This window comes from Prenolepis imparis, unplaced genomic scaffold (assembly GCF_030444845.1).
Source record: "Prenolepis imparis isolate NDT839.2.m4 unplaced genomic scaffold, iyPreImpa1.0 SCAF_12, whole genome shotgun sequence".
Classification (NCBI taxonomy): domain Eukaryota; kingdom Metazoa; phylum Arthropoda; class Insecta; order Hymenoptera; family Formicidae; genus Prenolepis; species Prenolepis imparis.
Window position 1 is genome coordinate 1,046,038 of NW_028141170.1, and position 26,499 is coordinate 1,072,536.

Genomic DNA, 26,499 nt, shown 5'->3' on the forward strand with positions numbered 1-26,499 from the left:
AGAGAAATTCTAAAATTCTTTCCATACCATATTATCCCACGATTACCATGATTTTCAGGGTAAATTCTAAGAAAAAATTCTCTCTGTGTATAAATCTATCTTCCTGCAGTACATCTTTGAGCAATTAATTATCAATTCTGATATATACTTGTGTTTTTTGTTTGCGATTCGTTTTAATTTTTTTGGTAATAATGAATGATATATTAATATAAGTCCAGCATCCTTATTTCTTAATATCAATTTGATGCTGATAGGTAGAAACAATAAATTACAATAAAAATTATTAGGAATAATTATTGACAATAAATTAACATTTGATTACATTTGAATTTGATTTCTCTGACGGAAATGCCAAATTAACGGAAATATTCGCGATAATTAATCCGTTTTTTTAAATATCGTAGCATAACATAAATAAATGAAGGTTTGATTAATTCGATGCTATCGCCGATACTCAATTATTGGTTCGTTTAATTGAATGGTCACTCTCTGATTATACCGGGTGTCCCATTTTAAAGGACCCACTCAAATATCTCACAAACACTGCGTTAAATCAAAAAATGTTTCCTACAAAAGTTGTAGGGTTTCGAGGGGGACATAACATAGTAATATTCATATGACCTTGGGCGGCGTCTCCAAGGTCAAGTGAAGGTGAGAATAAATTTTTTAAATGGAAACCCATATTTTTTATTATAACATCTTTTTCTACTAATTAATTTGAACAACTTTTATCTGAAGCATTTTTTTATTTTCTTCAAAATTCATTCTCACTTTCACTTAAGGTTAACCTTCACTAACCTTGGAGACGCCGCCCAAGGTCAAATGAATATTACTATGTTATGTCCTCCTCGAAACCCTACAACTTTTGTAGGAAACATTTTTCGATTTAACGCAGTGTTTCTGACAATGAGATATTTGAGTGGGTCCTTTAAAATGGGACACCTGATATGTATAGCTTTTTAGCTACGATATAGTCGGAGAAATGGAATTCTGTGGTTCCATGATTTTACGTCATGTGTGTGTATCCTATATTTTATATTAAATTTCAAAAAGACAGAATAATTTATTTCAGAAACAAAATTTGCTTTGAATTAAAATTAAAATTGTCTTTGAAGTAATTTTTATGATCAAATCATAAAAAAGAGCCTATATAATGTTCTCATTATTATATTAAATATATCGCTATTTAAAAAAGAGAAAATATATTTACATCACTGTTTAAAAAACGGAAAATATTAAATATGCCAGCATAACTTTTTATTCTCTATTTTATGATCCATTTTATCTTTTGCGAATTTCTTTCACGCTCTTCGTTTGACACACGCGATATAGAACACGTGTTGTAAATTAATCTAACTAAAAAAAAGTCACAATCTCGCGGGATACACGGTTCATGGGACTAGAGAATTTAGTTGACGTTAATCCATATCGGTGAACGACTCGCATAAATTCTCGCATGAGAATCGCTTCTAATCACCGCGATAAATTCCTTTCGCCGTATAGCCAAGTATCAGATTTCGACTCTGATAATAATTGATATCGCTCACGGCGACGATGTCTCGTGTATTCGTGCCTGTCAACATATGCTGAATACGTTGTCTCTTTTGGAGCACGCGTGCATGAACATCGCGTATATAAAGCATCTTTTCTCTACCTAAATGGACTATCTACACGCTTTTTCGTCGTGGCCCTCCTCTCGCCATTCTTCCCAATATTCGTTTTTTTTTTTAACTACCGAATAGCACCTATTCTCGTCACGCATAGCTATGCAATTTATTTTGCGCCGTTTTATTCCTTTTATTTTTTATTAGCGCGTTTCGATCCTTTGCGTTTTTCCTAAATGTGTTATATAACGCAGAGAGAACTGGACATATCGCGCGTTTCAAGGGAATAAAAATTTAATAGACACAACGGTTTATGAAAAAATTATTTTAACATTTTCGACGAGAGACGGATCGTTGTACGGTATATAACTGTAACTTTGTCGGATTGCAAAGGATGAATGCGCCGATTTTCATCGCCGAATTTACACCAGCAACATACGGAACATTTTTTATCCTATAATGACTTTTATGGTGCAAGCAATTAGATAAGGATTGCACGTCTGCGCGATAAATAGCTCCGGCCGCGCTGGAATATTAAAGTGTGACTATTTTTGAAATGGCATTTCTCTGCGATACGTTATTGTGTCTCCGGACGTTTTCCGGTGCTCGACGGAAATAGCCGTCGCACACATACACGCATATACGAACGATAAGTGAGCCAAATAACCGTAATCAATTTGATGCTCTTTAATTGTCTATGTATTATTTGCAATCGGAACAAACGAGACAAAATGAATTAGAAAGAATTGTTCTCAATATTGCCAATTATCGTGCGCGAGATAAGTAAGAACGATAAGAAAAAGAAGAAGAAAAAGTAGAAAAAGTAAACAAAGTTCTTATTAAAGTTATCTCGAGCTCTATAAATTCAGTCGACATATACATACTTATAATTTGCTCATAAAATCATAAATTTTATTCAACTAATATGCGTGTAACATTTAGACTATAACAATACGTAAATATTAATTGAAAGCAATTAAGACTCTTTTATGAGTGCGTTATCGCAAGACAATCTAAAGCGAGGAAGCTGTTTACAGTTCGAATTGCCAGCAGAGGAGAATACAAAGAAACGCACCAGTTAATTAGGCTGATTAGAAAATAAATAAATAAACAAACTTAAATTCAACGATAGAATTTTATCTAGGAAGACGCGCGGCGTTTTGTGCAAAATTGATCAAAATTTAAATAACCCAGTATGCACAACGAGATTTTATGATAAAATTAAAACGCGTAGTATTAAAGCTCGAGAAGAAGATCTAAACGCATCATCGTTAATTGCGCAGATGAAGACCGATTATATGCTGCTCGTGTAAACTCGGCTCGTAAGTCACGGATATAAATATTCGATATATACGTGACGCACTAATTTCTATTTCGCTGGGATCGGGAGATTGGTTTACGATCGCCGTGACGACGCTGCGAATAAAAGTGAAAAAAAAAAAGTATATAGCGCCAATATATGTATAACGTTAAATCGATAACGAACTGCATAAAATAACAAGGGCACGATAACAAATAAAAAAGAAATCTCATCGCACAAATACAATAGAAAAATCGAATATAACTTTAAATACACGAAAAACTGTATTTCTTTCTCTAATAAAAATTCAACATGTGTTGCACATCGCGCATTTCTTAGAGATTTTTACATTCTAGGATTTTTCTAATTCTAATTAAATTAAGAATACAATTATCGATGTGATCTGTTAATTTATTCGCAAACAATTTTGTTTTTACAATTTGTATCTAAATAATTAGTAACAAACTAACGAACGTTTTTTTTTTTTTTTTTCGCTTTCTACTTACAATTAAATTAAAAACAGATAACGTGTATGAAACGGAGAAGCCTCATCACGGCGTTCGCGTGTCATTGCACTTGTGTCAAGGGTCTCTACAAAGTTGTGATGAGAAAAAAATCGCGCAGTTTATATCGTTGAAGCAGTGGTGTAGTCTTTACAAAACATTACATCAACGAGTCCGCACGAGATACTTTTTTCTTTCTTTCGCTGTAATTCGCCGCGCAAATCAACCGCGTATTAAAGTTCTGATCTACGATGGATTCTTTTATTACGAAGTAAGTTACTTGCGTAATTTTTTGCAATTGCACGTTTGACGTGTACATTATTATTATTATCATTACTTTTTTTATAATAATGACTGGTCCTATTATGACTTGGCATTGGTTCTGCATAGATATGAGAGAGAATACTCATCGTCTTGTCAGTACAAAAAGTTTAACAGAAAAATATATATTTTCGACTCGAACTCTCGCTAAGAAGTTTATGGAGCTCTTCCGTCAAAATACGTTGCTTCTAATTTCTACTCTACTAACCGATTATCGTCTACATTCGCATATGATTTTTATCACATGATTTACGTCTTTATATAATTTACGAATGTTTTCGAGTGTGTATCAAGATTGCGCGTCGTAATTAATCTTTTAACACACCGTCAGTCTCTTTCGTATTTTATCTCATTCTTACTTTGGGATATAAACAAATTTTATATAATCCGTATATATATATAAATAAAACACACGTTAAAGATATTTTCATATATGTATAATATAAAATATTTTAGAGCATTTTTTTCGATAAAAATTCTAATTTTCATATTATTATCATTTCGCATTTCTTGAAGAAAATAATTTAACAACTATGCGCGCGATAATAAAGCGAGAATATATGTAATGAAGATCGACTAACAGCGGGTTAAAGGAAAATGTACGAACGAAATGGAGTCGACGCCGCTTCGACTACACCACCGCGAGGAGAAGAGGATACGCTTCAACGGGTATCCTGCGGCGAATAATTCCGCGAAGGTTCTCGCCGACCGACGTTTCTCCGCGTCGCTCGTGAACGGCCTCGGCAAGTAGCCGAAACCGCGTAAGAAGTTGCGTCGCGGTGTTTCTCGTCCATCGCGGTTCCTTTCTCCGTGCGCCATTCAGGATCGCTGGACTCGCGGTCAGGGTCAAGGTCACGGTGGTCAGGAGGCGAGAGTGGTCCTGTGCCAGGAAGAGTGCTGCTGTTGCTGCGGCGCCGGCTGTTGTTGCTGCTGCTGCTGCTGCTGCTGTTGCTGTTGCCTCTTCTGGCTGCAAACATGAAAAACAGAATTATTCGCGTTATTACTCTCGTTACGAATTTCGATGCATCTCGATGTATTTATTAATTTTTATTTTTTTAACTTTTATTTAATTTCTATATTTATAAAATTATAAACTCAACAAAATTGACAAATACTGAGAAATGTAAAAGATACAATATTGCAGCATTCTATAATTTTTAGATAAAATTATTTTTCTTATAGATACAATTATACTGATATTTATTTATATAAAAAGTTTATAAATAAATATCAGCATTTTCAATAAAATAATTATATCGGTAAGAAACATATATGATATTTAATCTAAAAATTATGGAATATTCCTATAATCTTCGAGCAAGGTAGTGTATAATAAAAAATACAAAAATAACTTGTGTCTAGGGGTGGCATAAGAAATGAGTGGTCTCTTTTAATATATCATCACAATGATATATACCTTATTGCAGAATAAACAGCTCGCCTAGTTCGTAGCAGCGAGCTATGATAAACAGTGATACGATAAGGGATATAAGATCGTCTTCGTCCTTCCTTTTCCTCGGACATATGTATGCACACGTGCGCGTTGTTTCTTTATGAAATCAGTTACGAGAGAGCCCGAATGTGGCGTGGAATTATGCGCATATTTTTGCAAGGTTTGATATTCGCGAGGATAACGCGGACGTACGTACGTACACGAACATTGATGGAAGAAGCGCAGAAAGAATTCTTACGGAGATGATGTGCCGAGCAGACGCGTCATCGCGTCGTGTCTCTCGATCAATCTCTCGGCATAATATAAAATCGACACGTGCGCGTCGTGAAAATAACACCGTCGTCGAATCGTCATCTAAACCGTATTCGCGTCACGGCGTCCGCGTAAGCGAGATTACGAGGTTGAATTGTAATTACATCGGAATGCAAATTTCGCGCCGCGGCGGTCCAGCTTCGGCTCGCAATTATCCGACCGTGCAATTTCGAGATCTAGATCTGTATTTTCGTTGGCGAACGCGAATATGTACCGAGTCGTAACGACGGCGATAGGTGAAGCTTAAATTAGAAATAGCATTCTCTTTTTGGCGATCGAATATTTCTCGTAACGCGCGTATATAGGAATTTTATAAATAAAATTATATTTTCCATATATGTGTTTTCAGGATAATTTCCGATGAAAACTATTCTTTCTTTCCAAAGATTTTTCTATAGAGATTGCAACGAGTTATATATATTTATTTATTAAAATTTATTATTTATAATACTAGAATAATACAAGAAATCAATTGATTAAAGCGTTAATTTGCTAATTAAATTTTAAAATAATAAGATGGTAAAAAATTAAAATAGTAATATGTTGTGAATAATATGTTATAATATCTTATTCTTTTGATCAATAAATATTATTTGACAGAAAATTCAGCTGATAACTCTCTGTCAAAAATATTATAACACATTATTTAAAACATATTATTATTTTAATTTTTATAACATTATTTTAAAAATTAATTAGTAAAAATTAACTGCTTAGTCAGCTGATTTCTGACAAAAAATATGTTATAATGGCCTATCTCTTGTGTTGTCATTATAACATATTATTTACAACATATTACTATTTTACATTTTATAACACATTATTATTTTAAAATTTAATTAACAAATTAACACCTTATTAATATTTTTTGTCGGTAGTCAGCTGACTGGCATTGCCAGTTACGGGACGCGCAACACGTCAAGGTCGTCAAGTCGGAGTTGCCCGGGCCGCCGAGCCGAGCCGAGCGGAGCCGAACCGAGCCGACCCGAGCCGAGCCGAGCTCCGAGCTCGCACGTACGCCGCGACCGCCGCCATTACCTTTGCGACCTTGTCGTGCTGCGCGTCTCGTAACTGGCACAAGCCTGTCTGTTGCTGGTGCATTTTCGGTTGTTCGCGATCAACGTTTATACGCTCATCGCCAGTCCGCGATAGTACAATTGTGAGTTTAGTGTTTTTACGTGCTTAATTATCGTACAAAGCCGATCGCGTCGCGAAATCGTGTACCGACATCGTGATCGCGATTGCACGGGCGAGCTCGTTACGCGACGCGACGCCATTTCATGAGCGAGTCTACTATTGTACACGGGCGGATCGAATTACCGTTGCGCTTTCGACGCGAATTTTCGGAGTTTTTCGGCGTTATCGATCCGATTGCCACGTTGTTGAATTGTGATATATAAAACATAGTGAAATGTAGTGCCCATTTTTTGGAATATCGGCGACTCCTGAGTGCGTCGTGAAGTAGTCGCCGCATCATCGTCGTTCGATGAGGCCTTCCGATAAGTGAGCCTTGAAAAAAGCGGCGACGCGAAAACAGAGCATCGGTTTTATTCGCGCGCGAATAAGCTCTCGCGATTCTCGCGTTTTACCGAAACGCATCGAAATGTGATATCTAAAATCCGGGCGTCGCCGCGCGTCGCGAACGAAAAAAGTAACGCGAGTGCAAGTGTTTCGAAAAAAAAGGAACGGCATGGAAAGAGAGAGAGAGAGAGAGAGGTCAGAGGCCCGGAGAGGCATCGGGCAACGGCGGAGCAACGATAGGGTAAATATAATTTATAATTTATTTAACTTTTCATTTGTCATTTGTGAGATTATCTATTTATCTTCGCGATAATAATTCAAATTTTACATTGTTGAATAATAATGAATATAAAATATCCTAGATTTTATATTTTGAAATACTTAGAATATTTAATAATAAATATAATTTTTTAAATAATTTAATAATAAATATTTGTATATGTATAAAATACAATTTCTACATTGTATTATATATTTAAGAGATATGTAGATATAATTATTTATGTAATGCGCGTACCTAGATTCTTTTACTATTAAATATTTTAATTAAAATATTTAATAGTAAAAATAAATAGTAAAATATTTTTATTTAAATATTTTTTATAATTATTTCTATCTCTTTTTTTTAAAAATTGTTCTTTGCAAATTATGTAGTTTTTTAATATTTTAAAGTAAATAACATCATTTTTTGAAACATTAAAATTAATATTTAAATTTTCAAATTAATTTTAATATTTTAAAAAATGATTTAAAATATTATAAATGATTTAAATATTTTAATAATTGTTTTATATAATATTTATACGTTTATATTTTACAGATTAACATTGTCTATACAATTCCGCACATCAAATTGGTGAGTGTTGAATTATTTAAAAAAATTTTAAGGTAATGTTTTTGTGAAAATTATATCAAATATTTTAATACATATATATATATATATATATATATATATATATATATAAGATAAAAGTATTAGAAATAAACCTTTTTTTTCTCTGATAATTATAATATATAATTTGCAATAATAGATGTATCGGTAAAATTCTTTTTATTCTTATGTAAATATATATTATATATATCACAAATTCATTATCTTGAAATAAATGAATTAAGAATTTATATGAATATAGAAATAGCAGCCAGAAATATATAAAAAAAACCTATGTATACATTAGTAAAAAATAAAAAATACACTCTCCTTCTTTTCCTCTCGGAAGGAGAAATCTCTTCAAAGAAATATCAAGTATTTTAATATTTATGAATATCATTGATTAAATCTTCAAAATAATCTATTATATTCTTTGTTTCGCGAGAAAATATTTATTAAATATTATCAGCATTTCTATATTCATATAAATTCTTATTTCTTCATATATATAATCTTTCATATATTATAATCTATATAATTATCTATATAATACATATTTATTTATAATCTTACATCTTATAATCCCCTATTTAATTCTAATACCTATATAATTTCTCATATACCGTCTGTGTAATTTATATTCTCTAAAAACGCATACAACTTTACAGAAATTTTCTGTCCGGTTGTAACTTTCATAAAAGGGCTAATTACCAGCAATTCCTATAATCATTTTGTACAGTTTAAGAAATTGATTTTGAAGACGCATATTTCTCGTGGAATGAAATTTTCATGAAATTACTATTTTAATAGTCGTCGTATCGCGATTCGTCGGCTTTCGCGGAGGGCACCGCCGCGAATCTTTTCGCGTTTAGCGAACGGTGCACCGTTATGTATGCGTGCACACGCGTCCGAGGATCAATTAGGACGCGCCGCTTAATTGAGAGCGCTTTTCCTACATCGTAATGCAACAGCAAGCAAGGGTAATCGGGACAATTACTGGCACGCGATTTCGATGCTGAAAGTCGGGCCGCGTCCGGGCCGCATATGGCGCATTCTCACGGAGTGAGCAAAGTACACGAAAGAAATACGCGTTGGAGTGCGGCTCGAAAAAGATAAGACACTTTTCACCTTTCGTTTACATTAGCAAAGAGGAGATATGTTACACAGATATTATATATTATACATGCGCAGACGCGCGTAACGCTCTATTTCCGAACCATCGCCGAGTCTCCTCTTCTCAGCACCGATGAGAAAAATAATCTGCGGCCTCTTTATAATGATCGCTTTTGCCATAATAATAACATTCGCCAGAGATGATCTGCGTTGCCATTTCGGAGTACCGTTGAACGTTCCCCCGAATAATGTCACGTCGAGATTAGCTTGATGCTTCTCCCTCTTCTTCTTCTTCCTCTCTCTCTTCTTCTTCTTCTTCTTCTTCATCTCTCCATATTTTTTTTGGGAGGATGGGATTTAGGATTTGCGAGTAAAGTATACACGCTGCGCGGCAAGAACGGGTTAATGCTCGGGATTTGCGGCTTATCGTAATTAACGGTTACGCCGACGCGGTTGTTTAATAATCCTGGTGAATTAAATGAAAAGAAGAGAGAGAGAGAGAGGGACGGCTTGAAAGTCTCTCTCTCGTCCGCGATCTGTTTTCCTCCCCCCTGAGCGAATAAAACTTTTTTGCCTGACTCGCGACTTCTCCTCGTATAACGAGACAAGGGCGATGTACCTCCTCGCGTTCAACGACGATAATCTATCCACGCTTGCTCGCCACGATTTGAAATATAAATGGCCGAGTTTCAGAGGCGCCGTAGACACTAGTCTCGTGGATTCTCTTTCTCCCTTTCTCTGGAACGGGTACGCCGATCGACATGAAATATGAATTCCCGATCGAAGACGCTCCAGAATTCTCCGAACTTTATGTTCATCGTGCATGGGAGGTCTCTTTCTATCTCTCTTTCTCTTTCTCTCTTTCCATCATTGTAGAATGAGTAACCGCGCGCAGATAGGGGTGAATGAGTTAGGTATCGACCTAGCTCAATTATTATTATCGCGTAGGTACTTGAAAACGTCGTCGCGTTCGCGTCGGATGCTTCGTACGAAATAAAATTTATTATTCGCCGAAGACGTCTCGCGCGAGAAATCTTGAACGCTTCTTTTCTTCTTTTTTTGTCTCTCTTCGTGATAAAGCAGACAACACACGGCTGTCTATGTTGATTATAGTCTGTTTTTTTCTTTCGTCTCCGTAAATTACGGTTCTCCATGCAACGTATCGATCCTGTGCTGTTCCGTTCGTCCTGATATATTTATGTGTGGATACATTTATGTACAATGCATGTATATATAAAAATGTATATATACACACATGGACACATTCCTTTTAATAATATATTTAAATCTTATGCCGTATACCGTATGTGACGCGACCATCGAATATGTATCAGGTAGTCGAATATGCAAAATTGTAAGCCATCTAAATAACGCGGGAATATTTATCATTCCGTTATAAAACAATTGGACAGGGCTTTGTTATAAATGCAATGCCCCCGATTATATATATAAATTTTGCGTGTGACCTGTTCGCTCTTTTATAAGTATAGACTCTCATTAAGAAGCACCGACACTCATGAAACATTAAGCCAGCCGATAGCGAACGATAATTCCCCGGCTAACAAAGAACTGCTCACCAGTCGATTTTATTAGGGGACGCGCTGAACAAAAGAGAGAAATAGGAATAAATATTCAAAAATAATGAACTCTGTAGGAGAGCAGCGACTCGTTTCTGCACATTTGATTATGATTATTACGCGTGAAATAAATTATGATAGAAAAGCTAGAATTACTTTAATATGGCTCCAAACACTATATATTTCATGCATTAAATTTGAGAAGAAAAGTAGAGAATAATATTTTATTCCGAGAATAAAATTTGATTTTTGAAGATTTTATGGTTAAACGTTTGATATCATAAAGTTCGAGTTCGAGATCGATATAATTTTTGTACTTTTTTTTAACGTAGCTTTATTATACACGTTGCATGTGTGTGTACCTTCTGTATGAAATAATCTCGGCAAAATAACGAGCGAGATTGCCTAATAATTTCCCCTGATTTGCGTGAAAGTTAGTACACGTGCGAGACGCTCGCGCTTTAGTCTAGAAGAAGTTCCAAACTTTATTTGTGGGAAAGTTCGCGCGGAAAAGAGGTATGCACATTCCCCAAGATGATTGCGGTGTAGCGTGAATACCGCGTTAAAAATTTGATGAGGGCTCGACATGAGGTGCTCCTGGTGGGCGAATGTCGGCCGAAAAACTTTTGCGCCATTTACCCCGAAAACATTATTAGGTTCGATCGCGAGGCGAAATTTCCGATCGAGAATTTTTTTTCCCGCTCGTGTAAATCGCTCGTTCTTCAAGTTACTTATAATACAGCAGTACGAAGTTCAGGGACGTTTGTCGTGATTATAACGAACGACCTCCGTATTTGTATTAGTAAAAATAAAAATTGGGAGTCTTATGCCTTATCGTATTCCACCGTTTATCATATTGCATGAATTAAATGAGCTGTTTACTTTGTATAATGATAATAAGATCATAAAGTCATATTATATTATAATTATGTGTGTGATATATATATAAATTAAATAAGTATAGCATATTGAGATATCATTATGAGCAATAGAAAACAAACTAAAGAAGAAAATTTGAAACATATCATTAGATATTTGTCATTTATCTAATTCATATAGCGCAAGATGCAATGAAAAATAAAACAAATTTCATGTCAAAACGTATTATTCACTTTATGTTTTGTATATAATAACATTATTTAATTATCTATATTTTTATATGTTAATTTTATCTATTTCTCAATATATATTTTCTACATTTCAATAATATGTTGATTTATTATTTTATTAAAGTTATACAAATATAATTTCGCTTTATATTATTGATTATTTTAATATATTATTAATATATACATATATTATAAATATATTATTTAATTAATTTTTATTATAATATAAAGCATAGTGAGAGATTAAATCCCAAGTTTTCTATTTGAGTTTGGTTAACTATGTACATCGTTATACTGAAGTATTTTAGGTTGATGTTAGGATCGAGGTTGGATGCTTATTAAGGTCACACTCGTTGATAAGCTAAGTACTTTTTCTCGTGTCACTGATCGTCTTTCCAGCTAAGCCACCGTTCAGCCGTGCGACGTAAAATGTGGGTCGCTTTGAAAGGAACGCGTATTATTGTCTAAATTATATTACGCTATGGATAGACATTACTTGTTCGCAATATATCCGATCAGGCTACTTAATAAATATCTGACAAGTATACATTTTACAAGTACACATACATAAAAATTTCCAAGTATTCTCATTTAGAAAAAAAAATCCGATCTAGATTGGAGTGTGCGTTAAAAATTTAAATCGAATTTTCCGAAATCCATATCTCATCGTTTCAACTAATCACGAGACTTTGGACGAAAACAAAATTCGCGCTTCTTCTTTTTCATTTCGCGTACTCGAAAATGAGTCGAGTACTTGCTGGTCTTCGTACTGTAGTACGCGGATCCTAGTATCAGCGGCGACACTACCGGTACTCAGCTCGCAACGACGAGGACGATCGATCGAGGTGCTCTCGGTCCGCACGTGCGCAGATTACGTGGTTCTCTCTCTCTTTCTCTCTATCCCTCTATCTCTCTTTCCCTATTTCTCTCTCTCTCTCTCTCTCTCTCTCTCTCTCTCTCTCTCTCTCTCTCTTTCTTTCTCTATCTTTTCCCTCTCCTTCCCGCTCTCTCTTGGCTCCTATTTCTATCTCTCTCTCTGTTTTTTTCTTCCCATCTCTCCTCTCTTTCTCTCTCTATACGCTACCACGACCACGTCACTGCTCGTCGAAGTGAGTCCAACATAGCCTTCCATAGAGCCGCCCACGCGCTTACGCACGCACACATACATATATACGCACATATGTGTCGATGCACACATCGATCCAATGGCGAGGGTGGGCGAAGCGGCTTCACGGTGGTGCCGAATGGTTCGCGAATCTTAATATAAAAGGGTGGATACGTACGAGTGACGCGTAAGAAACGCCACGTGGCCACATCGACCCGACACGTGCATACCGATGGTCACCGATTGTTTGGTAATCGTTTCTCAAACATCATCCGATAATTTGACGTCAATCACGGGGCAATCGATTTTTCGGATAATTCGATTTAAATTGACTACCAGCACACGTGTGACATATAAAGTATGGCACAGGAAAGAGAGAAAAAGAGAGAAGAGACACAATCAATCGCGGATGTCAATCGATTTTTCGGCTAATTCGATTTAAATTGATTACCAGTACACGTGTGACACATGAAGTATGGCATAGGAAAGAGAGAAAAAGAGAGAAGAGACACAGTCTCTGAGGAGACTATCCGTATTTTGACAGTTTGACTGCTTTGGAGAATTTTTCATGAAATAGATTTAATTGCACTGTATTGAAACCTTTATCAAACCATTACGCTTTCTGGATAAGTGCCCTTTTCTCGCATTAAGCGCACGATATTTTTTTTAGAAAGGACGATCCCTCTTCGGTTCTATATACAGCGGTACACTTTTTTTTCTAATAAAACACGATCGCCACATCGGCGATTAAGCTCGCTGTCTTGAAATGCTCCTCGCTTTTACAATCTCCTATCTCCCTCTCCCCCTTTCCACCCTTCTCTCTCTGTTCGTTTCATTTCTTTTACTTTCATCGATCGTCGCGTCTCCGACATCGCGCGACGCTTGACTCAATGACGACGCCAGCGTCGAAGTGCAAAAAAGCGGCGAATGATAAGCCACGTATGCCCGTTTTTCTTTCAAGCTCGTTCGGTATGGGTTCACGTACGTGCGCGAGCTCGAATCCATATCGTGAGCAAATCTTTACCTGGTGTCATGGTTACGGTCACAAAATTTCGTGTGCTAACGACGTTAATCGTGAAAGAGCCACGCGGCCTTAGATACCTTACCCGGGTCACCCTGTTTCGACACATTTTTTTTTTACTTCAATTTTGAAACAAACGTTTCATCATTAGTCTTGTCTGACTAGAAGACTAGTCTCGAAAAGTTATATGTCTGTAGCGCGTGCAATAATTATTACGAAAGAGTAGAAATTTAAAACGCGTCCACAAATAAACCGAAATACAGAACATCTTGTATCTCTACAGCCATATTTTGAGCCGGCTATATATAGATATCGATCCGCGAAAGATTCCACGGTGGCCGTTTCTATGGCAAAACTAAAATTTCTAAAAAAAGAAGGTAGACGAACACTGTTGCGCACTTAATCGTCATAAATATGCGATTTGATTAAACGCCATTTAATTTTAATACTCAACTGTCATCTAATTGTAAGTCTAACGCATTAACTCAACAGTCAAGTCTAATTAGAGATATTTTATGAAATGTCAGAAGGAATTACAGAGTCATATTTATTAATATTTTCTCCAAAGATGCTATTGCGCAATCTATGCAAAATTAATCGGAATAATTGAAATTCAAGATTTAATACGATTAGGAGAAAGATCACCTTTAGAGATGTATAATCGCGCCTTTATGGAACTAAATTTGCCATTAATTGTAGCTATCCGATTTTCTCATCCTTGTACTCGTGATTTTCGCGCTCGAATGTGTGTGTGTGTGTGTGTGTGTGTGAGAGAGAGAGAGAGAGAGAGAGACAGAGAGAGAGAGACAGAGACAGAGAGAGAGAGAGAGAGAGAGAGAGAGAGAGAGAGAGAGAGAGAGAGAGAGAGAGAGAGAGAGAGAGAGAGAGAGAGAGAGAGAGAGAGAGAGAGAGAGACAGAGACAGAGACGCATATTTAGCGCTAAATGAACACGAAGAATACGGGCCATTGTTTGCGCCGGGAGAGTATGCGTAACATCGATCCGCGAGAGCGGTCGCGTGTGCTAATGAAATACGAATCTGTGCGCGTCCAGGAGCACGTGGTGCCTAGTCGCATGCGTGTCCTCGTTCCGTCGTTGTTGGCTCCCTCATTGCTCACGCAAAATACTTCAAGGCCGTTCATAATGTTAGCGTCGTCGAGCGGTCCTGGGACGAACTGATTTTCCAACGATCGATGTCCGATTTCCTATTTTCATCATTTAGCGAATGTCTGATGCCGCGATATCTTGATGCCCATCATATATATATACACTGTCTGGGATAAATCTAAAGGACAGACAAGTCCTCTCGCTAATCTCTTGATTAAAGTATATCGTTATCCTTAAAATACATATAGTTGTTATAATCGAACTGCAGAAGTCTTTCGACGAGAGACCATTGACCGGATAAGCGAGCGACGTTTTCTCGCGCTCTTCGCATGGATTTCTACTTCGTGTAATAGATCTGCCCTATCTTTAAGCCACTTATCCTATTTGTGTCCGACGTGACGTATTCGAAACTATAATCCTCGATATCCCGTCGAATGAATTTAGATTGTAGTGCGTCGCGCTCAGGCGATCAATCGTTGTTCGATGTAGCCATACGAGTACTCTAGTTCCGCCTTCCTCGACGCTCGGAAGCGATGGAACTTTGCGGGCAACTTTTCCCTAGAGTTATGTCTTTTTCTTTTCCGCGATTATTGCAATTGCATTTTCTATATGCGTGGTCATATGATAAATTGAGTTCTTCTCTTCGAAATACATATTATATGTACATACACGTACTCGGTTTCACAGGCGTATATAATTTTTATCAAACATAAATTATCGTCTTTCTCCCTTAGATCTGTTTCTCGAAAAAAGCATTTTTGTGTACTTTTCATAGCGAAAGTTGGAGTCTTCTCTAAAAAAAGATGTTAAAATAACTTTTGCGTGAAATTTTGATATCATCACCCTTTACAAACGGGACGAATTGCGGTATATGCGCGCTTCCTAGTGATATCCATCGATCCGCTTTTAAAGGGGCGTTCACATCGGTGATATATACCTACCTACTTACGTACGTCGGTGCTGGCGGATAGGCGCGGAGAAGAGTTAGAGAGGGGTCTCCCCATGACAGTCCCAGGGGACCAATGACCCCCAGTGTCTGGCTCGATGCTCGATCACTGTGTCGCGATGCTCGTCATCGACACAAGGCGACTTTATAAACGATACCGCGAACTCGGTCGAACAACTTATGATCGCGCGAACGCTTGGAGGGAGTTATTGCCATTAGGAACTGGGAACTAGGCAGAGAGAAATAGTTAGAGGAAATGAAACAATGATGACAAAAGTGGACAGAAATAGGGAAGGCGGAGAAAAGAAACGAGAGAATAGGACGGAGAGATAGGACGAATAGTATCATGTACGAAAAAAAATTAAAGGAGTGTAAGAAGAAAGATGGAGAAAGAAGAACGACGAAGAAATGCTCTTCGTGTTCATCCGTCGACTTTTTCTTCCTCCAACTTTCGAGCGTGCTCTTTATCTCTCTCTTTCGGCGCCGCTCTTTTTATCCCTCTCTCTTTCTATTTCCCGATCCCATCTCCCTTTCTTCGCGCGTTTTCTTCCTCTACCTGCGGCGGGAACGTAGGCGTGGACGTGGGCGAGGTGAGTCTTCAGGGCCGGCGAACATCGACCGATTCCGGTCGGACGTCTCATAAATCGCTCCGACCCTCGGATCCTCCCGAACTGTCGATAGATACGTCCCTGCCGATCCAATTCTATGGCGGGAGATCTCCTCGGATTCCATGGCGGAGTATAAGACGGAATCGGGCACGAGAGTACGTAATACACCGCGAGAAATATCGGTGAGACGATTATCGTAGTTAGCAGCGTATGCTGGAGCGCTGGATTCGATTAACTCGACCTGTCGAATTGGGACCGATCTCTATAAATCTTCGAAGCCAATATCCGGATCCCCGAATCGGAGCGGTGATCGCTCTTGCAAATCGAATTTAGTTGCATAGCTTCATATCGAGTTCCAATAAACGTTATAGTACTCGTTATAGTATTATATATTGTTCATCTTTCTCTCTCTTCTCTTTCCGTTCTTCAAAATTCGAACAATCGTATTTTTACATTTGTAAATGTTCTTTTATACGATTCTTGTTATCGGCATCGCACGATTATCTTTTTGGTTTGTTGTATCTTTTAATAAGTGCGTGAATTAATTATGAAAACAAATAACAATATATATATATAAAATATACGCGACCCTTTCTACTGTTGTCTGTTGTCTTGATTCATCGTTACATCATCGAGAGAAATGATCGGAGTTGGTTTTTCTTTTTTTAATTATCACTTGATTACTCGGCACGATGTGCTCTTCTTGCAAAACGTGCAGAACGTCTTATCAACGGGTGATGTACATACATCCTGTTGATTTATAAAGTTGCACGCTAAGTTGAATGCTAATCAAAGAGATACGCTGCTCGACATATTTTCAGTTGAGCTCTTTTTTTTTTTTTTTTCGACGTTCGCCACGTGAGGAATGACGCGGATTACACAAGAGGCTTATGCAAGAAGTATCATGCAAGCAAATAATGGAAAGAAATATTGTTGTTATGATAAAATGTATTTCCTCAACCAAGTTTCAACTCTCTATGATATATAATATATAAGTCGGATAATGTAAATCATTAACGCACACGCGATCAAACTGGAAAATGCATCTCGTTAGAAGAAAAGCTAAACTATCGAAATTTAATTAGTTTGGATGTAAATATTCAGAAATACACAAGTATCGAGAATATGGACGATCCTCTCTCGGTGAGATCGTTACTCTGGAATAATAAACTGATCTCTCCCTCTGTGTGTTGGACCGCCCGCGCACACGAGAGGGTTAAATCCCGCTGAGATTTTTGCTTCCTGTCCGGCGCCCCTTCCTCCCCCTCTCCCTGCCCCCCTTTCCACTTTACCGCGTCCCTCCGCGCTTTCGAATTCCCCGTGTGCCCTGTTCGTGCCACGATCGATGAACGTTCGTGTCGACGTTACACGACGACGAGGGCCCTCCTCTAATGCCTCTCCCTCTCATTAAAACCGTCCGTACGTTCGCTCGTCGGCGAATAGTAGCATCCTAATGCTATTTACACAAGTGCTCCCTGCCTTGGCGAAAGGGCGTTCGGGACCGTGCTCTCTTTTCGAGGCCGCGCATGTCTCGCTGGTGCCCGCGTTTATTACATCACACTCGCGCGATCAAGCACCGTGTAATCCCGAACGCGTTTTCGGGAACTTTTCGCCGGTGCGCTCTCTTTGTCTCTTACGAGACTCCGCGTTCCGTTAATTGCCGGCGAGGTCCCTCCGTCCCTCGCGTTTCATTATCGAGAGACGCCGGGGGAGTTTAGTGCCGACTATAGAAACACTCCTCCATCTCGGCGCGAATCGATAACTATTTCCGTAAGCTTTACGAAGATGCATGAGAGATTCTTGCCGATTATTTTTACTAATTTTGCATCTTGCCTTGTATATATCTATGCGTCTAAGCAAGATTATGGAAGTATTGTTTACCGTGATCGAAATACTTATACGTTGCCTTCGTTGCTTCATTAAGGATATTTTTTTATACATGTAATATGGAAATTCTTTTTCTCTCTATAAGGAGACCTTATCATAATTTCAATGTAATGATATAAGCATATTTTTTTATTGAACAAGATAAACCGACTTGTAATTTTTTTATTTTTTGTATAAAATGTTGACGTTGTTTGAAGAATAAATATGCGAGAGTCGCTGTTTTCGTCTAATCGATTCAAGGCTAATTTATCGAGGCAGCTTTCAAGCGCGATCTAAACATAATAAATAAAGCGATCGCGAACGGTGACGTTGCAGACGTCCTCCCTGGCGCGACCGACGAAGAAAATTAGCATACCGTCACTGGATAACCTTATCCTTTCTACCCACGTATTGTTATCGGTCCTTCGATCTATACCCGAGCCTATGAATCCTAAATATGCGGACTTGCGCAACCGCGCAGCCTTGTCGTCGTCGACGTCGAGCTAGGCGAGCTAAGCTAAGTCGACAACGAACGTAGGACGAAAAGCGTTTGCCACGACCCAGTTTCGCATTGTGCCAATGTGGCCAATCGTGCCCCGAACGGGCGTTCCTCATTAGAGAAGTCTCGATCGGCCAATTAACAGTCCGTCGCAGAATCGAGGCTGGAAATTTCCACAATGAGAATCCTCCTCGTAGAGCGAACCTCGCGTTATATACATAGGTACGAGCGCGATGATCAGCGCTGCCAAAAATTTCGACGTACACCGTGTAGAATTTTGAGAATTCTATTTTAAGCCTGCTCTTTCGACGACGGAATGTAGAAGAATGCTGGACGAAATTTTTTGAAACGACTAAGATAAGATAAGGTTAAAAAATTGAATGAGGAATATACTTATATAGCATCAGCACGGTTAAAATGTATATTTTTATGATCGCGTTATAATTCTTTTTTTTTTTTTTTTTTTTTTTTTTTTTTTACAAAGTGTATTTATCTTATCGCAATTACGCCTAATGACGGCCGTCAATCCTCTTTTCGATGCCTCGCTGAGGAAGTATAGCGGGTCACGCTCGACCTTTCGACGTAGGAGGTGCGACACCAAAGTGCCTGTCTCTCCCTTCCCCTCTCTCTCCTTCCCCCTCTCTCTCTTTGTCACAGCGTTCGATCTAATTTAAATATTTAACAGTGTCGATGTACGGAGACGCGCACGATAATCGCGACTCGTTACAAGCCCGAGTGACGGGCTCCCGTAGTGGAGGAGGCCGTTTGTTCGGCGCGGGCGCTACCAACACACATCTGGGTATTAAGATGCAAATGAACTCCCGGTCGCGGCATCGACGGCACTCGGCCTCCTCGTATCACCGTCTCGAGTCGCGTCAAACGGAATCGCGGAAGCCGGTCTCTTTGCGCCCGCGATTCGTATATGCACAAAGCATCGCGATATGACGAATCTCCCGAGGGACGCGCCGACACACACACAGCTCGATATAAATGGTATAAATTTAATCGGGCCGCAACACGCGGCGACGTGAATATAGACGCATTTGCATGCGTCCGAGCATGTCGCGTCGCGTGTTAATAGTAGACGCGGAAGGGATCAGAATGCACTTCCTGCGTGCGCGCGCTTCTCTGTCTCTCTCTCTTTCTTTCTCTCTTCTGCATTTAAATAAACGAAGTCGACCGTGCCACTTCTCGTTTTTTTTTTCTCTCTCTCCTTTCATTTCTCCTCACCGAATCGCTGCTTTGTCGCTTTGCTCGTCTTCTTCAGCGACCGCTCGGTAGGATTAACAGCATTGTTTTCGTGCACTTGGTTCGTTACGATCGTTATTAAGGCCGACCTATTTGCGCGCGAGTAAGTGAAGCATCGACGCCATTCTTGTTCGTGGTTTTTTTTTTTTTTTATTATTATTTATTTCCTCCGTTCACCTCTTTCGTTCTAAATATATCCGACGTGCCGTCCGTTCGCCAACACGTCGGCACATTTCATCGGATATATTACACATTCTGAATAAACGTTTAATTCTATTAAATGCTGCACGAAACGTAATTCGTTTAATTGGATCACTCAGCGCGAACATTGATACGAAAAATGTATAATAATCGTTGGCATCGATCGAATGCATTATTTCTCGATTATCTCTCGACCGCTCGCTTTTATCATACCGTTCATTATCCGTAATTTTAAAACTAGATGAGAGGCTGATCATCAAGTAGATAAATATAGAATTCTCTTCGCATGGCTAATGGACTTGTTTACTTCAAAAGATGTGTGATTGAATTTGTGAAAGTGGATTGTTCATTAATTTGAACGTTTGTTCTATTCACATCAATTGTATATGTTTAATTTATTTATTTTTCAAACAAGCAGATTTATTTGTAGATTATTTATGAATTATTTATAAATTTTATACAGATTTATCGATCTTCCTTTCAAAGGAGACCTATATATTATAAAATGCGTTTTCGCGCGCGTAAAATTATAGTCGAGCAAAATCTTTTTTAAATTTCGCATTAGCGTCTTGAAATATTACTAAATGTATATTTTCCTTGTTATATTTTCGTATTTTTTATCACCAATGTAATTAGTCATTTTTTCGTTCGCTCGCCAGAGTTATTACTCAGTTAATGAGCAAAGGAAACTCGAGTGGCTAAGTAAAAATAAATGGGAAAAAAATTACCTGCCGAACAACGGGTGCCATAGCTGCGACTCATCCGGCGAGGTCGCGGTAGAACTCACTTCCGGCTCCTGCTTGAGCAATCCGCTTCGCACCCTGAGCAGAGGTGGATAGGGATTGAGGCGCGATCGGTTCGCGCCGCTCGAGAGATCGATCGGCTGCGTCGGCATCAGCGTGCCGATCGGTTTACAGCTGAGTTTGGGCCTGACGGACCCGCCGCCTCTCGCGCCGTTGTTGTTCGTGTGACCGTTCGACGAGCCCTTGTTAACGATGCCGTTAATGGTTCTGGATTGTTGCGGTTGTGTTCGCGATCTTGAGACCGGACCCTCGCCGTGATCTAGCACGTGCTGCAGATGCGCCAGCGATATCACAAGTAGATCGGGATCCCGGAGTAGATCGGGCCTGGTGAGAGCCTCGGGTAGCCTGAGTTCGGGCCTACTGGCCAACAACTTGGGGATTTCCGTAGCGGGCGCCGCGGCCAGACCCGGTAAATAATCGCGGGGGACCAGAAGAGGATCGGGGATCAGGTGGCCGACGGTCTCGACAAGTTCGCGTAACTGACTGGCCGGGTCCAGGAGTTTGTCCGTGCTGCTGGACGTGGCGCAGGCGATCTGATTTTGATTTTGGCGATCGGTGAAGTGGTTCCTCGTTTTGGCGGCGGTTTTTTGGTAGCAGCCAATCTGGTTGGCTCTTTGCCACTGTCCGTTTGACTGCCACTCGACGGACATCGGCCTCTTGGGCGCGACGCGATCCGCCATCGTGTAGAAGGTGCTGTGGATGTCGCCGCTGGACATTGGCCTGCCGGAGTTTCTCGTCTCCTGACTGTGAACGTTCAGGCGTTCCTGGAAGCTGCGCTGACTGCTGGTCCTCTTCGCGTTTCTATCGACGTTCGAATGCACGGGTCGAGAAACAGGCTCGACACTCTGATCGAATCGCGTCGACGTTCCTTCCTTCGATCTCTCATAGTCCCGCGGCTCCACGCAACTGGACGAGGCTAGGATGCTCTTCAGCGTCAACTCGCTCTTAGCATCTTCCGAGCAGGAAACCGAACAAGGCGGACTAGGTAGTAACCTCTCGAGATATGCCGATGACGGTCTTCTAGATGCGGGGGAGCAAGGAATTCCGCTAGGCTGAGGAGATACTACGGTGCCGCGTGATCGTAGTTCCTCCAAGACTTGCTCGTCGAAATGCTCGAGGTCTCGATATTTACACTTGGCTTGCGCTTCGTTGCTTCTATTGGAGCCGATCCAGAGCGGATCGCTCTTCATGTTGTCCAGCGAGGTCTTGCGATCTTCCTGATTGGAGGCTCTGGAACTGGTCTTGTTGTAGAAATCCGTGTCGACAGTATCGTACGCCAACGAGTCCGCCTTCTGCCGTCTGAGGTCTTCCAAGACCTGCGAGTCGCAGTCGTCCTCGTCCTCGTCTTCTTCTTCGTCCTCGTCCTCTTCGTGGGGAAATTTGTCCAGCTTTAGTTGCTCCGGATACGCGTCGACCTTGTTGAAACTGACGGTACTCTCGGGCGATTCGACGCGACGTTTCGTGCTCGGCGAGGTCGTCGTCGTCGTCGTCGTCAGCTGACTCGAAGCACTTCTGTAACAATAGCTCGGTATAATGATCGACAGACCCGGTAAATTGCGAGGCGAGTTCATGCGTCCGCCATTGTCGTTGACAAAGTCGTTCGAGTTCTTCAGTAGCTTTTCGACGCATTCCGCTTGCGAATCCGGCGACCTGCTCGACGAGGACGCCTTCGAGGGTGGCCGCGCGGATGGCACAATCAGATTCTTGCCGATTTCGGGCATGTTCCTCGTTACGGACACCGAGAGTCCCGGCGTGTTTCTCAGAGCGTCGAGAATCTTCGAGCTATCGTTGTAATCGATTTTCGCCGGCTCGCCGGGCTCGTCTGGCGCCTCTTCCTCGGCCTCCGCCGGCGTTTCTTCCTCGGCCGGCAATCTTGGCCACGTGACCAGAGAGTTGGATCTGCACGTTGATCGATCGACTAGTCCGCCGTCAGCTTCGGCGATTTTACAGGAATTCAATACCGTCTTTGAGTTATCCTCTGAAAGAAGCATGAGCTTGTTCTCCACGCGAATATTTCTGTCCGCCGTTTTCTCCAGGCAGCAATCCTCTTCCAGGATCTTTTCCTCGTGCACCCCCAGCTTATCTTCAATCTCACCATCCTGGTCGACGACCTCGGCCTGGTAACTGGATACCGACTCTCTTCTCGATCTATCTTTCGGATGGTCGGTTTTCGTGTCCTTGACTTTTCTTTCGACAGATTGCTTCTCGCCGAGAACTTGGTAAGTCTTGGTAGAATCGACCGGTAGATCAGCGCTGGGAGTGTCGGTGGCGAGAACGGGCGAGGCCGTTGCGTCTATCATGTTTAATATGTCCTGAATGCCCGCCTTGTTCACCCGACTCGGTTTCCCGTTGTCTTCCCCTTCATCCTCTTCCGCCTCGTCGACGGCATCCTTCTCGTTTCGCTCGTTACTCTCCTCCATTCGCTTCGTCTCGTTCGCCGCCGCGTCCTTAGTTCTCGCGTGGCGAACGACATTTTGATGCGCGCTCTCGGGAAGTTGCGACAGATGCAGCTGTTCCAGAACGACGCGCGGCTGGAACAGCTTGTCCTTTTGCAATCTCTCCAAATTAACCCGACCGCCTAATCTATCCTTGCTCTTCAAGCTGGATAGACGATCCTCCACCTTGCTCGGTTCGCGATCCTCCTCGCCATTTTTCTCTCCGTCTTCGTTGTCGTTATCCTCGTCCGAGCAATCTTGGCCGCTAGAATTCCACTTGGAACCGTCACGGGCTCCTAGATAGGAATATCCACGTCGACTCGCCTCTTCGTCGTAACATCTCTTTCTGCCTGCGCCTTCGCCAGTAAGCAAACCGTTCGTCGCACCGTTTGCCGTATATTTTCGCCGAAGGGGGTTTGTCGTCGCGTTTGTCGGCGCGACTTCCTGGTGCCGCTTGCCGTTCTCCTTCTCGTCGTTGGACGAGACCGAGGAGGCCGGTGACGACTCGACCGGGCCCGACGTTGTCCTCTTGCAGGCGGTGGCGGCGATCGCATAAACGTTGGACGTTGTACGCGGTATCGAGCGCCATCCTTGCGCGGTTTTCGTTAGCTTGATGCGATTTCGCTTATCATAGTCTTCGCATCTCACCTCGACGATCCTCTGCTCGCGCTGCGACGCCCACAGGAAGATCGGAGTAACTTTCGGCCGCTTCTCCTCCGGCTCGTCCAGCGTTCTATCCCGCGACGTTTTATCCCGGACGCGCTTCTGATGCTTCTGATGATGATGGTCGTGATGATGATGATGATGATGATGGCGTCTTTGACGATGGGGCACTGTGCCCCGCGCAGGGGCCCCGCTCATCACTCCATTCAACGAACGGTGGTTACTCTGTCTCTCTCGCCCGATGGGATCGCATCCATCGCCACCTGATTGTTGTCGATCGATTGCGATGACTTGGACGGTGACTGCTATATCGAATTATCGCGGATCGTCGCGTAATGCGACGCAACATACGCCTCTCCTCGCGCGCAAAATCGCCTACGTATGCGAACGTTGGCCTCGTAGTTTACATGATTCCGTCGCGGTGGCGTATCTCTCGGATGTAATCAAGACGAGTAAACCCGTTCACCGCACTGTGCATCGTAGACACCCGGTAGCGAAGCGCGCGCTCTGACGTAGCTTCGTAGATTGCGCGGTCCCGATCGCGCCAAGTCGAAACGAACCCCGCGAACCAACCGCGTTCACCGAACTCGTTCTCGCGCAATCCAACTCAAGGCCACCTCGCCATTGTCGCTCCGGAACGAAGAGCTTCCGCGTCTACCACCACCGGTCCCCGGGACCAGCCGCCGTGATATTATCGTGCTGTCACCGCGGCCGCGGGACCGCGAGTTCGTCGACATCCACCGGAACCCGGACTCGTTCGCTTCCGATCTCGACGTCGAGGTCGCCGGCGTTCGTCCGGCTATCGAACCGTGACACAACGCCGCGCAGCCGAACGGGGACACGCGAGAGCACCACGGGCGTCGATCCTCATCGCTCGACGATCGCTGGGTATCCAGTTCGACCCATCGATGGGAGTCGCCGCCCTTGCAACCCGAGTTCTCGACGCGAAAGGATGATACCGCGAGGAAGGTGAACGTACCCTGGCGATGGTCGGGAGAGAAGATGGGGAATCCGCGGATAAACACCTTCCGACACACAACGAATGAACCCCGTTCAGCAACGCTCCGTGATTCCACTCGGCGCGCTTCCCCTCATCAATCACTCGCACTTTATCCCCGACTCTGCCGCGCGCCGCCGTCCGAGGCTCCTCCGCGTCCTGGGATTGTCACCGATGACATAACACACCACGGTGGATGGACCCACCGGTTACATGTCACGCGCGGAGTCACTGCCTGGGAGCTACTGGCGGCGGTGCCTCCTCGTTGCCGTCCTCTACGCCGCCGCGGCCGCGGCCGCCGCCACCGCCACCACCGTCGTCGTCCTCGCCGCCCCCGCTCCTCGGGATCGCGACGCAGGTGTGGATCGAGCGGTGGTTCCTTTGATATAACACGAGCAAAGAGAGATGGAGAGAGCGCGCACAACTTCTTTCGCTCCTCGAAATAATTCGAGATTTCATTCTTCCAATCAATACTGGTGCGATCTGATATTTTGTGATATTTACTTTATTGCGTAATTGAAGTAAACTAATTGGAGTATTTTAGATTTTTTATAAGCGATAAATCCATTTATTTGGGCTTGTTTAAGGAAACAATGCCGAAGGATATTGAAAATGATTGCATTATCTCTGAAAGTCTGTAAGACCATATGCGAAAATTGTTGACAATTTTTATTATTTATATTATATTAAGATTATATATTATTCTTTGAACAAATTCTTTGAATATTTTTTGAACTCTACGTAAAGACATGTGGAAGATGAAACCTTCTCTTAATAAGTATATATATATATATAGTATCTTTTGTTTTGAAATGAATCTTACTGATACGTTTTGAAAAGTTTCAATACTTGTTTCTTTTTAATAAACATCGCATATTATTGATATGTTTTATATCACGCACGCATACACACTCTTGCACACATATATACACAAACACAAATTTACAGTTCCAATTTTAAGTAATTATTTTTTTCGCAGAGTTTTTTAATATATACATTCTATATCTTCATTAGATACATGAAAAAGACCATGTAACATACACTCATAATTGATGATGATAACAAATTTATATTCAACGTTCATTCTGGAACGGGGCAAGAGGGCACACTGACGACAGCACTGATATGCTCTTATCCCTCGCCCCGAGGCAGCGACTCGCAAGCAGAGTACCGACCACGAAGAGAGAAAGAGAGACGGACAGATAGAGCAGGGAAGATAGATAGTATCGATGAAAAAGAGAGAGAAAGAGGGAGGGAAACAGAGGGAGAACCTCTACACTGTATATATGTATGTGCAGCCGTATACAGAGTGTACCG

The 26,499-nt window shown here is 41.3% G+C and overlaps 2 protein-coding genes across 4 annotated transcripts in view; one reads left to right on the top strand and one right to left on the bottom strand.

Annotated features, from left to right (window-relative positions):
• LOC145943832 (G-protein coupled receptor Mth2) overlaps window positions 1–26,499 on the top strand; it is a 42,300-nt gene that overhangs the window by 2,652 nt on the left and 13,149 nt on the right. For 2 of the 3 annotated variants that reach the window (XM_083051691.1, XM_083051692.1), the window contains 2 exons: window positions 6,372–7,255; window positions 7,835–7,870. In XM_083051691.1, coding sequence (XP_082907817.1) covers window positions 7,184–7,255; window positions 7,835–7,870 — 108 coding nt within the window. In that variant the 5' untranslated portion in view covers window positions 6,372–7,183. Of the gene's footprint in view, window positions 1–6,247; window positions 7,256–7,834; window positions 7,871–26,499 lie in introns of those variants that run through there. The other variant, XM_083051693.1, reaches the window with a different exon arrangement.
• On the bottom strand, window positions 6–25,449 carry LOC145943827 (uncharacterized). The gene is made up of 2 exons (XM_083051673.1): window positions 21,013–25,449; window positions 6–4,695 (listed from the first exon to the last, which is right to left on the bottom strand). Exons 1-2 carry the CDS (start codon window positions 24,381–24,383, stop codon window positions 4,590–4,592), a joined length of 3,477 nt encoding a protein of 1,158 aa, XP_082907799.1. The 5' UTR covers window positions 24,384–25,449; the 3' UTR covers window positions 6–4,589.

Coding starts and splice junctions, on each gene's coding strand:
- LOC145943827 (XM_083051673.1), bottom strand. CDS start 24,383: ATGAGCGGGGCCCCTGCGCGGGGCACAGTGCCCCATCGTCAAAGACGC. Junction 4,696..21,012: donor TGGCACCCGTTGTTCGGCAG/GTAATTTTTTTC, acceptor TCATGTTTGCAG/CCAGAAGAGGCAACAGCAAC.